General features: G+C 51.6%; 1 protein-coding gene across 3 annotated transcripts in view; it reads right to left on the minus strand.

Annotated features, from left to right (window-relative positions):
• The window catches only part of Sdk2 (sidekick cell adhesion molecule 2), a 282,059-nt gene extending 269,369 nt beyond the window's left edge, over positions 1 to 12,690 (minus strand). For all 3 annotated transcript variants that reach the window (XM_050140393.1, XM_050140394.1, XM_050140392.1), the window contains exon 1: positions 12,557 to 12,690. In XM_050140393.1, coding sequence (XP_049996350.1) covers positions 12,557 to 12,629 — 73 coding nt within the window. In that variant the 5' untranslated portion in view covers positions 12,630 to 12,690. The remainder of the gene's footprint in view (positions 1 to 12,556) is intronic.
• Positions 12,691 to 12,915: the final 225 nt, after the last annotated feature.

Genomic DNA, 12,915 nt, shown 5'->3' on the forward strand with positions numbered 1-12,915 from the left:
TGGCCGGCCAGCTTGGCCTATTTAGTAAACTCCAGGCCAGTGAAAGACCTTGTATCAAGGAAAACAAGGTGTCTAAGGAATGACAGTTGAGGTTTTTCTCTAATCTCCACGTGTGTGCACTCCCTCCAAAACACCCGTGTGCTTATGAGTACTGTGTGTGTGTGTGTGTGTGTGTGTGTGTGTGTGCATGAGGGGAGCCTATTGTAAGGAAGTGAAGTGACTGGGGAATGTCCTTGGGGATACTGGGCCACTGGCCCCTTCCTCTTTCTCGCTTCCCAGGCAAAGTGGTAAGCAGCCTCCTCCTCTACCTCACGCCACCATTAGGTTGTTCTGATCCATCCTGGACCCAAAGCACCATGGCCAAGAGCCCAAACACTAAACCTCCAAACCCCGCAGCCTATGTAAACCCTTTTCCTTTATTATGCAAATTAGCTCAGGCATTTTATCACAGCCATGGAAAGCTGACTGACAGACATCAAGAGCAAGAACTTGGGGAAATGAGAAGGCCTAGCCGCACCTCTACTGGAGCCCAAGGCCACAGGCTTTCGAGTCCAGGCGTTAGCAAGGTCAGCCCTGCAGTAGAAGCAGACACAGTCTCTCTAGATGGAGGACACCTGGTCCAGTCATAGCCAGGACATCCCTGCTCTGGCCAAACTGCGACAATAGGTATCCTCAGAGTGTGTCCCTGGACCAGCACCAGTGTCAGCTGGGAACTTGTTAGAAATGCAGAGTTCTAGGCCTCATCTTGGGCCTGCTGGTTTCGAAGCTCTGGGGATGGGGCCTGGGAGTCTGAATAAGCCCTCGAGGGATCTGCCATTCCTGGCCAACCTTACTCCATACCAGACAGGTGGTTCCTGGGGCTGCAGAGAGAATGACACAGCTTCACCCCGCCCCCCCATTCTGCCTGTTCCAGTTTCTTCCAGGTGCCCCAGGGCCTGGCATCACAACAAGTTTGTGCTCCCTCTCCCTATCATCGGAGTCTTGGAGGGCCAGCCTGGTCCTGTCTGGACTTGGCCAAGTGCCCCCAGGTTCTTCCCTAGAAGAGAGGGAGAGAAGCTGATCTAGAAGCCCGCTCCCCACACTCAGTGCTGGGCATTCCAAGTTCCTGGAGACACAATGCATTGTAACATTGCAGGCGAGGTGGCAGGCCGGGTGGTGTGTATAATAGGCCTTGTGTTCCCCCCACGCCTTCCCGCAGGCTCTTCTAGAACCAGGACTAAGGAGGGAGGATGAGGAGCCATCAAAAGTACTACTATCCAAAGACTGGTCCTGTTTGCCTCTGCTCGGACCAAGGCTGAGGGTAGGGGCCTTGGCACCCAGTTGCTCTCTTCCTGGTGTTGTACCATGTCCCTTTTGCCTGATAGCTTCCAGAACTTTCTAGGCTCTCCATTTAACACAGTTGTAGGAGAAAGACATTCTATGCCGGTGCCTCCCTTCTGCTCCCCCCTTCCCCTGCACCAGTCCTCTGCTTCTTAAATTGGGGGGGGGGATGGGTGGTGGACAGAGTTCTCTGCCACCTGAAGCCCTAGCCTGCAGCATCCTTCTCTCAGTGGCTTCTCTCTCTTCATTACTCCAATCACATCAACCCTGACAGGCGTGTATTTATTACTGTCCTGACGACAGCCATTTCTCACCCAGTGATGCGCGGACTGATAATGAGCTTGAAGCAGAGCTAATGAGGAACTCCCCCGGCCCTCCCTGGAAGCCTGGCCTGAGACTGCCCATCTGCCAACCCCCAGATGTAGGAACCACACCCAGGCAGGGGGAGAAGACTCTGAAGAGCGACGTCCTGGGTCATAGTACTGAGACACGCTCTATGCTGCCCAGAGAGAGGCGATCATAGGGATGATGGACAGTAGGCATAAACCCTGGGCATTGCCTTGCTCCTTTCTGGCTTCCAAGACCTTGTGCCAGGGCAGCGAGGGACAAACAATGGTGCTGTTTAGGCTGGCTGCCAGGTGGGACACTTGGGAAGCTAGACTGACATTTTGGGAGTCTGGTTCCCAAAGCACAAAATGTCTAGAGAAGTCAGGAGGAGACTGGGCTGGGAAGACAGCTCAGTCAGTTAAGTACATGTCTTGCCAGTATGAGGACCTGCGTTCAATCCCTAGAAGCCCATATGAAAAAGCTGGGCACAGTGGCACACACTTGTAATCCCAATGTGGAGGAAGCAGACAGGTGGATCTCCTGGGCTCGCTGGTCAGCCAGCCTAGCCGAATGGGTGAGCCCAGGCCTATGACAGTCCCATCTCAAAAAACAAGATCGACAGCTCCTGAGCAACATCACCTACGGGTGTCGTCTTGCTTCTACATGTACGCACACATATTTGTACATGCACCCACATGTGTGCCTATATGAACGTGCATGCCCATACATATGAACCATACAAACACGTGTGCACATACACTTGTATCCATACGAACATGTGTGCACATGGATGCACACCCATGTGAACACACGTGCACACATGTATGTAAACACACCTATATAAACATGCGTATGCACGCGCACACATATACCCATAGGAACATACATATACACATATGTGAACACACCCATATGAACATGCACACACACACAATGCACCCGTACAAACATGCATGCACACACACACACATACACACACCAGGAGCAGACAGATGACAGAATCACGTTAAAAGCACTTAGCTAGTGCTGGCTGTCCAGGCAGAGCTCAGTGCCCAAAGCTGCCAGAGAGAGACTATGTCCTGCTGGAATGGTCTTTTCTAGAAGATAAATTCAAGCATGCCATGGAGAAAGCTACGTATTGCGCTGTTATCAGCTACCCAGGTCTTAGGGTGACTGTTTTTACTGGATCTTTTCATAAAACCTCAAATTTACATGAGTAATGTCCACAGACATGCCATTTGCCCTTCACCTAGACCAATAAAGAAGTTGGCCAGAAATATTAACGTTGCGAGCATTGAAGTTAAGAGATAGTTGGTCACTTGCCAAGGTCACTTGACTTAGAAGAAAGAGACAGTGCACATAGGTCAGCTGTTCCCGGGTCAACAGTCACCTTGGTTCTCCGGGAAGACACCCAGTTTCATTTTCATCACCAACTTGCCTGGGTTTGGATGTATCTAGAAATTACCCCTTTGAGATTCCCATGATGATGTTTCTAGAAAGTGGAGAGGGAAGACCCACTCTGAATGTGTTTGCGTACATGTGTGCGTGCGTGCGTGTGTGTGTGTGTGTGTGTTGGGGGGGGCACCATTCCATGGGATGGAGTCTTGGAGCAAACAAATAGAAAAGGAATCAGTCACCAGAATTCCTGACCATGGACACAATGTTACCAGTTGCTCTGAGCTCTTGCCACCATGAGGTCTCTACTGCCATAGTCTGTACCCCCAACTGGGAGCCCAAACAACCCCTTCCTTAAGTTTCATTCATTTTTTATTATAGCAACAAAAAAGTAAACAACACAAAATGTCTAGAGGTCTCTGTCCCTAAGGAGAGTATGAGAGTCTTCCTCATCGTTTGGCTCCAATGCTTCTGTAACAACGCTGCTGATTGGTTTGTCCAGTCTTGATCAAAATGAGAAAGGAGGGGCCAGGAGACAAGCCCTCAGTGGCCTGGAGCTGACCTGCCAAAGCCAAGGAACCAGAAACACCCAATGGCAGGGGCACCTGACAACAGTACACAGCCTGCTGCAATCCTCACACTGGCCACCCTCAAAGTCATCATCATGAACCATCCTGGCAGGTGGCTGCCATGGCCCCCATCCAACTGTGTGACTCAATTGCTTTAGAAAGTGACAGAAATGTTCAAACGAGAATGGGTTGGAATACATATGCCAGATACCTTAGAATTTTCTGGAAGACATGACCTAAGAAATCATCTCATTTTTTTCTCCCCATGTACCTTCAGAGGTCCAAGGAAGCCATGGGGAAGGTACACTAAACATCTTAGCCAGTATCATCTGGCTTTGAAATAGTCTCTGTGTGTGCAAATGGAATTCAGATATGCTATGGAGTGGAATGCTAATTTCTATTTATTTGGAAAATAAAATAGTAGAAAAAAAAAAAGGTTACATGCATGGGCAGTAGATTTGGGTCATCCAGCCAGATCCACCTAGGTAGTGTCCACCCTTTTCCACCATGACAGCCAGATCTTGGGTGACTTAGGAACAGCTTCTGATGCTTCTATACCTTCCCAGTGTGGACTCTTTAGCCACAAGGGTCAAAAAGCCCGACCCAGAAGGACCCAGTGAGAATCACAGTGGTGGCCTCTGGGATCATCAATTTGCTCTCTTCTCTCTGGCTTCATAAACTCTCACGGCTCGCTCTTTAAAGGGTTAAGTTTATTAATTGGGAAAAGTAATTGATGTCTAATACCTCCATGGTTGTTGATGAAGTGTTATTATCCAGACTCAAGGAGTTTGTAATTAAAGAAATTAGTCTCTCACACACATTACAAGATCAGTCAGCAACAACAAGGCCAAAGAGGATGGGACATCCTGCCCGTGAGCATCCTAAAGGAATGAGGCACCCAGGCCATGAACATTTTGAGGGGATGGGGTACCAGTCTGCAGACATCCAGAGGGGGTGGGATATTTTGGCTGTGGGCCCCAATTGGACAGGGCACCCCAGTATGTGGGCATCCAGAGAGGGTGAGGGACCAATGCCTGGGTGTCCTGAGAGGGCAGATCATCCAGCCAGTAGGTATCCTGAGGGGAGAGAGGACCCTGTCCTCTCGGGGCTCCCAGCCTTCAGGCATCCAGAAATGATGGGAATCCCGTTTGAGGGCACCTTGAGGGGATGGGACACCGAGCCTGTGGGGGTCTTGAGAGTGGGAATTTTGAGGCCTGTGCTACAAAATCAATGATGCTTTCCCATGAGACTTTGGGGGACAAATGGGATCTGGGTTAGTGGAAAAGATGGGTGTTCACAGGTCCCTTGGCGGAGAGGGCAGCCTGAACTTGGATTAGAGCCTGCATACAGGCACGGGGAAGGTGGTGGTGGATGGTGACACCAGCCTGGGGTCTCTGCTCTCAGAACCAATGGCTAAGACCCTGTGGGTGGGTGCGTGGAGAACTGAGGGAAGCTTGGGTTCTCCTTAGAGTGCAGGAGGCCAGCTTAGGGGGCATTCCTTGCCCAGCTCCTGTGCCTGAAAATCTGGGGGAAAGCCTCACAGGAGACTGCAAATTCCCTGGACCTGTGGGTCCAAAGCAGTGTGGCGGGGAGTGCCTGAGGGCGCCATCTTGCCCAGATCAAAAGCAGTGCCCTGGGAGGCAGCTGACCTACATTCATAGTCTCTCATTCTCTCTCTCATTCCCTCCCCTCATTCTCCCTCATCTCTCTCTCTCTTTCTCCCCTCCCCTCCCTTTCTGTGTGTGTGTGTGTGTGTGCGTGTGCGTCTGTCTGTCTCTCTGTCTGTCTGTCTGTGTGTCTGTGTGTCTGTTTTCCAGTAGTGCTGGGAATCAAACCCAGGGCATGCACATGTCATCATCTCTTTCTCCCAGATCAAGAGGTCTTGGCAGGTTACTGTATGCTTCTGAATTGGATGCTAATGTTATTAATGTCTTTTTATTTTTTTTGTCACCCTGCTTCACAGGTTGAACTGAAGAGCTACCCATATCAACTTGACATTTTATGAAAGGATCTAGTAAAAACACACACCCTGAAGTTTGCACAGCTGAGGACAACTGACTGTGTCTGCTTTTTTTTTGGGGGGGGGGAGCATGTTTGCATTTGCAGCTAGAGACAGTGAGTGTCTTTAACTAATAAACACCTCATGAAGAATTCAGATGCCACTGGAAGCTTGTAAAGGACAGAAGAAACAGAAGTCTTTCGGGCCAGGGCACCTGCTTACTCCCAGGCCCAAAGTTTATGTTGTTTCTCTTCTACCAAGAAGGGATAATGTCATAACAACACTTATTTAGAGCTGACTGTATACTGACTAGTGTCCTAGGAGCTTAGCTGATCTCATTAACCCTGCCACAGTCAATGAGGCAGACAGAACTGTGATTCCCACTTTATGAATAAAGAAATCGAGGCACCTACAGTCTCTGTGAGTCATCCAAGGTGACCCAGGCAGTAAATGGTAAGTAGGAACCCAGGGGTCCACCCATGATTGAGGCCGCCTATCTGTGCTGCCCTGGCTGAGCCTCTGATGTTTCATGCAGCATTGGTGGCTACAGTTTACAAAGACGTGGGGAATCTGGCTTAACTCATAACATGAGCTTATGTTATGCAGTGGCAATCCAAGCATTCGGGCGCTGGGCCATATCCCTTCTGTCACCTGGATTCTAAATCACATATTGATGGCCTCCCTGATCTGCATCTCCAGGGTTACCCAGAGGGGTTCCCAGGGTCCTGGTTCCAGCAGCCCCTCAAGAGTCTCCATGTCCACCACAGCAGCTCAGTTCCCTGTGAGAGCTTCACGCCAGTAATATTTCCTTCTCCCTGGATGATCACGACATCAAAATTTCATGGCCCCTTTGGGCCACTAATCGCTTCCTAGTTGGCATTAAACTTTAATTGTCTTTCTTACCTCATTCCTCCCCCATCCCGAACCCTGTTCCATTTGGGAGATTTCTGTGGGGCTTGGTCACTGGCAAGCCAGTCATCAGAATCTCAAGAGACCTGAGGAAGGCCTCTCCAACAGCTCTGGGATGCCCCAGGCAGGAGATGGCAAGAAGGAGGAGGGACAGCATCCTGAATTCTACAAAGCTCAAGTCTTGTGAGAATACAACAGGGGTGGAGGCCAAAACCAAGAGGAAGAGGGAAAGGAGAGGGGTGAGGAGGAGAAGAGGGGAGGAGGGGGATGAGGAGGAAGAAGAGGAGGGAGAAGAGGAGAAAACCCAAAGTTGTTTTAAGCTCTGCTGCTTCCCTTAGACTAATCCTGTCTCCCAGCAGCACAGCTGAGCAGCTCCCAGGCCACTGGGCAAAGTCTCACTGAGAAGATGGTAGAAGATGCCAAGGGGCAGCCTGGGCGATGGCAAGGAGACACACATTAGGACCACAGAATCCCGAGGTTATGCTGATGTTTTGATGTCTCAGCTAGAGCACCTGGGCAGTTAGCGTTGTTGAGTTTCTCTATTTTTCACCCTTGATAATGGGTGGGACCATAGTCAGAGCTGGCCAATGGCTGTCAAAAGAGGGACCGATGTCTTTGGATGCTGGAACGATGTGTCCTGGCTCCTCTCCTCTACAAGATCCTGTGTATTACACAGTACATCTATGGACAGGTTGGCATCACCCCAAACTTTTCACCCCTCCCCTCTGCTCCTATACCCCATGAGGGTAGAGGGCAGCTTGCAGGGACTCAGTAGCATCCCCAAGGCTAGTATTTCTGGCACACCCAGAGTCAAAAATGGCTGGGATGCCAGAATGTCTGAGCAGGATCCTCCCTCAGTGGCAGCATGGTGGTGCCACCATCAGAGGCTCCAACTGTTGGGGTCAGGCTCTTAGTCTGGAGTGTTCTGCTGCTTGGCATGAGGTGGTTTCCATAGGACAAGGGAGATCACAGACACATTAGAAGCCACTCATCCCTGCAAGACTGGAAGCTGGAAAAGTAGGCAGGGCCAGGTGGAAAGAGCATCATTCATTCATTCACTCATTTATTCATATGTATTCGTTGAGTCCCTGTGTACCAGGCACTGCCATTGAGACTGGGAACTCAGAAGTGAAGACAAGAGAGAAATTGATAGATGAAAGATTAAGGATCATATCAAGGCACCGGGAGGCCAATGACGTGCAGAAGGAAGGGCAGAGACAGCACTGCCTGCTCTGAGACAGCACAGTATAGGTGTTCAGAGACGGGGAAGGGGCATCAGATGGGTCCTGAGGAAACTAGTCAGGAAGTGATCATGCCAATGCTGGAGGTCGGCTTACAGAGAGCTCCAAGAACACGTGGGTCTACACAGCTCCATATAACTGGATGCATGGAGATGACGTGGGGAGAGAGCAGAGGAGGGACTCAGCCGTTCTTGTAGCCGTGTGACCAGACATGCGAAGCCTTTGGCTTCTCGAGAGCACCTACAAAGTTAATTGTATACTCTTACTTCACCACCCAAAACCACCACAGGGAGCTAGAGGCTGTACTTCATCCCCTCACCTCAGACATGAGGAAGCAGGTTCAGTTCAGTATTGCGTGGCGACCGAAGTGGGCACTGCAAGGGGCAGACCCAAGCCCAGAACTCCCCTGCGTCGTGAGGGCTTTGCCAGCCTCCCCCTCAGTCATAGCCTGGTTCACACTCCCTTCCCTGAGTGTGCCCAGAGAAGTGCCCGTTTTCTCATTCCTGTCTGGGGTGGGGTCTTGGGAAGTCCTAATACTCCTTCATCCAGCAAGGCTCCCTGGCTCTGCCTCTCCCCAGCATATGGGTAGCCAGGACTGGTAAGTGGTATGTAACCAGGGCTGTCTCGGCAACTGGCTTGTTTTCCTTTCCATTACAAGCAGTAGATGGCTCCGCTGCTGGCCCATTTGTTGCTATTGGCATCCCAAGGCCCCAAATTACAATGACTAATTCTTACCACTTAGGGAGCTCCAGGGGCCTTTGCAGCACCGCTCTGAGGATGGGGGAGCTAAAGTGGGTAACCCCCAGCTGCTCAGAGACCCAATGTCAATTTTAACTCTGGTCCCCTACTCCCCAAGGGACCAGGAGTCAGGAAAAGGGCTTCCTGCCAAGCAGGGAACCCATTAAATTCTAGAATAGCCAACAACTTACAAGCCAATTTCTTTCTCAACATGAGGCAATGTCTAATATATATATATATATATATATATATCAGACATATATACAGCTGGTATAAGGTAGTGAGCCCTCCATCGCCAAGAGTATGAAAGCTGGGCAGCTTCGGATACTCCCCAGGTATTCTTTGAACCCCTAGGACAAGAAACAAGCCCATTCTCCCTCTCCTTTAGCTTACAGCTGACTGTGTCCTAGGAATCAAGGTCAAATATATTCCAATGTGCAATTTAACGCGCCATCATAAAGCCGAGGTCCGGCTTTAACACAGGTCTGCTGTAAAGGATTTGGCCTCCTTCCCAGCCCCCTTTCCCTGATGGAATGAGGTTCCTGGCCTCTACTCCAGGCTTCTAGGAGAGGACGCGGGGGAGAGATGGTCGATAAGCATTTGCCAAACCGTGCATGAGAGTTTCCTCAGCAGGTGCAGACTCCCTGCATGGTTTGGCCTCTGGCTCTGGGGTTCCAGGTGACCCCACCCCACAAAGGGAAACTTCTGCAGACAGCACTGGCAAGGACCAAACTCCATCACTCACCTCACCGTACCAACAATGTTCCAGACTCCCCAGCTGATGTCAAGGGGTACCCAGGGTGAGAGAGACGGGGCAGAAGAGCAGGGGACAGGGAGAAGCAGGACCGTTCCCCACCCAGGCTCAGGCTCCTGTCGAGCTTTTGACAGCTGAGCCCCAGGCAAGCATGACACTAGGGCCTCCTGGTAATTAGCAAGAGGCCCTGATCAATAAGTTATTTTTTGCTGTCAGTAATTAATAATTACAGCTTAGCCACACCATGTAATTAAACTTTCATCCCATTCCCCCATGTGCTGTTTGGCTTTTATCGTGATTAGCTCCCAGCACTAAACTTGCTCCCTTTGGGGCCATCCAGGAGCTTCGGGACTGGCGTTTCCAGGCCTCTGTCAGGGTTTCCCCACTGTCTGGTTCACTCAGCTGCAGTGCCCTCTTGTCCCCCACCCACCCACCAGGTGCAATTCTCTTGAAAAAGAACCTCCTAGAATGGCCAGTTGGTTCGGCAGCTCCTGCCCTCTGCCCTGCTGCTTGGGCAAGGAGATGCTTTCTAGCAAAGGTCAAGCCTACAAGCACAAGAAGAGAACCTCAGGCTTTCATGTTCCCCGGGGCCTTCCAACCCCACCAGCCCTTGAGCAATGGTGGAATCTACACGTGACTAGCTCCTGGGAACTCAGAGCATCGAGGACCACTCCAGGGAACACCAAGGTGGTCACAGAAGGAAGTTTGCCATTTATGTGTATAAAGGACTTACTGGGGCCTCTTCTTGGAATCCCTCTAAACTATACCAAGTCTTCCAAGAGAGAGATAGTGTTCCCATGGCTAAGAGTCTTGCAGCAACGTCTCTGCAGCTGCCTTGACCAGACCATGAACCCTTTCTTCCTAGTTTGGGAGCAAATGCTCTTTCTGTGCTACCATTGCATTTTGTCTGGGAAAAGAGCAAGGATCATGTAAGATCGATTTGGGAAGAAATGGCCAAATGATAGTTTTTCAGTACAACCAGGGAATGTAGCTTTAGTCCAGCCCCTGGAAAGAGAACTAGGGAAAAATCCTTCATAGTATTCATAGTAGTGACTGCTGGGCACTTATCTCTCAGGAGGAGCAGCTGCTGGGTGCCCATGTGTGTCACCTCTGCAGGATGGACCCCTTGGACTCAGAGGTAGTATTGGTGGTTTTAACTACCCTCAAAGGGTTAATGGCATGACCTCAAACCCCAAAGCAGATTTTAAAACATGACCCTATGCCCTAACATCAACCCTTAGACAGCAAGCCTAACATTGTCTCCAAGGTGGAGTCCGGAGACTGTCTTCCCATAATTCTCTGCAGGGAGACAAATGGAAAGTGGTCGGCAGTGCTGGAAGACAACATCCTTAGAGCCAGAGAATATAACCAGAGCAGAAGGGGCCTGGGGAGCCCCCCATTAAGAGAAAACAGCAACCAGAAGTTTGAGAGACAGAGAAACGGTCAGGAAAGGGCTTCTCTTATCCTGTCAGGAGGACGGAGCTCCTCTGGGAGAAGCACAGGGATGGGAGGTGGTAACTTCAGTAGACACTGGCATCCTGGCCTCAGGCAGGCGTGGAAGTGGGTGGGACATAAAGGCTCTGAAAGATGGTGCCCTGGAGACTCCATAGGGGCTTGGTCCTGGACAGGAGGACCTGGTGAGTTGCCTGCCCCTCCCAAGTCGAGTTACACAGCTGTTAGAAGTGGGGCTAAGAAGGTACCACCAATTTGTTACCCCTTGGAAACCTTCCTATGGCCACCTCAAAACAAACTCACCAGTACCCAGAAAGGAAGAGAACCCATTCCTACTCTGTCAGGGCCACTGCCCTGGGGTTCCACAAAATCTCACTCCAGACAAGAGGCGCCAGCTACAGAGGGTCCTGGTAGCAGAGAGAGGGGCTCAGGACTCCCACCTGAAATATCAGTATGATCTTGAGCAAGTCAGTTCATTGCAATGGGCCTCAGTTTCCCCATCTGTTTAATGGCTACTAGAATACGATGACCTCCGAGGTCCCTGCCTACTGGAAGGTTTTACGGTGACTATAAAAATAATAACTTTTATTGCCTTACATTTATGGAGCTCATTAGAAAATTTCCAAGTGCTTTTACTGAAATTACCGTGTAAAGTCTTCCCCTAAACCCTGTGAGCGACAACCGATAATTTTTATCTCCGATCTTGGCTCTGAGGATTGGTTGACTTGGGACACAGTGGACTCCCTTCTTTCCTTCTTTCTGAGGTTCTGGGACCCCAGAGGTGGAGAAAGGCTCTGTGTGGGGAGGAGCGGGGGCGGGAGGGCGGTGCCTCCAACCCAGTCCCTCCGACCTGGTTGTTGGGTAGGTCTGACTTTCCTGTGAGCCCGGAAAACCAACAAAAATCTAAGGCCAAATCCGCGAGTCTGGGGATTCAGTCTAGACTCCTTCTCCTTCTGCCCCCAGCAGGCGCCGCTCGGTCACCGCTACCATCACCACCTGGATCCTCGAACCCCAAAGGCAAGAAAGCTCCAGTGCAGCCGCCCTAACCTACCGGGACCCTTCAGAGGACCCGGGAGACGGCTGAGCATCTGCTGCAGGAGGTGGAGAGAAACAACCCCGTCACACCTTTCAACACACCTACTCCACACCCACTAGACCTTCACGGTCTGGCTGGCTGTTCTGGGCGGCTATAGATCAAAGCAGCAGTGGTCCGACACCCAGCTAGCTGTGGAAGCCAGAGTCTGGGGCTGCCCGCTGGGTGTGTCTGGAGGGTGGGTTAGATCTGCCGCTATCCCCATCGCTCCAGGCCTGTGCCGCCAACCCGCCCCAGCTCCAGTGGCCGGCTAGGCAGCCAGGCGCGGGTTCCGTACGTGGCCAAGCAGAGTGATTGTTCTTGAGGGGAAACCAAGCAGGCACCCTGAGCCCCACTACGGTGTCTTCCTTCTGCCTTCCCCATCTCCTCGCCCCGGGGCACCTAGTGCTTGCCAGGCACGGCCGTGCCCTTCCTTTAGGACGCCAAGCAGGACCTGGAACCTAGGGAGTTCAGTGGAGCCAGGTTATGAAATGTTGCGCCCCTCCTATCCCAGGTAGAGGGTACCCACGAAGGCCCACCTACCACACATTAGGTGCTTTTCCACCTCTCTGGCGACCTCATCATCCCCAACCAGAAAGGCCAGAAGTCTAGGGGACACTGCCCCACCCCAAAGAGAGCACCAAAAGTCGAAGAAGGGGAGAGCATTGAGACTCCCAGGAGATGGTTCAGCCTGGGTTAAGCGCGGCGTCTTAGGGGGTACCCCTTTCCCGCCCACCCCAACCCCTTCCCCAGTCCCACGTGGAGTCGCCCATACTGTACCTTGGGCTCCGGCCGAATGGATCCTATGCAGGGCCAGTAGAGTCCAGATCGGCAGCCTCCACATGCTGGTCATCCTGCAGAGGGGTCCTCTAAGGTGCACCCTCTTCGCGACTTGCTTTATAATCCTGTGGGGTCCCGGTACCCCGCGCCTTGATCCCGGGAGACGGTGTGGCTGAGTCCAGGACGCTGTGCCCGGAGGGGCCGCGCCGGCGACCCCAAATGCTTCTTCCTCTTTCTGCGCTGGCTGCTCCGCAAGGCGTGGGGAGAGCAGAAAGAGACTAAGTCTCCTTTCAAACTCGGGGTCCCTATATCCCTTAGCACCCCGACTCTGACTACTTCTCGCAGGCAGAGCGACCCCT

This window comes from Alexandromys fortis, unplaced genomic scaffold (assembly GCF_014885135.2).
Source record: "Alexandromys fortis isolate MF-2015 unplaced genomic scaffold, M_Fortis_MF-2015_v1.1 scaffold_39, whole genome shotgun sequence".
Taxonomy (NCBI): domain Eukaryota; kingdom Metazoa; phylum Chordata; class Mammalia; order Rodentia; family Cricetidae; genus Alexandromys; species Alexandromys fortis.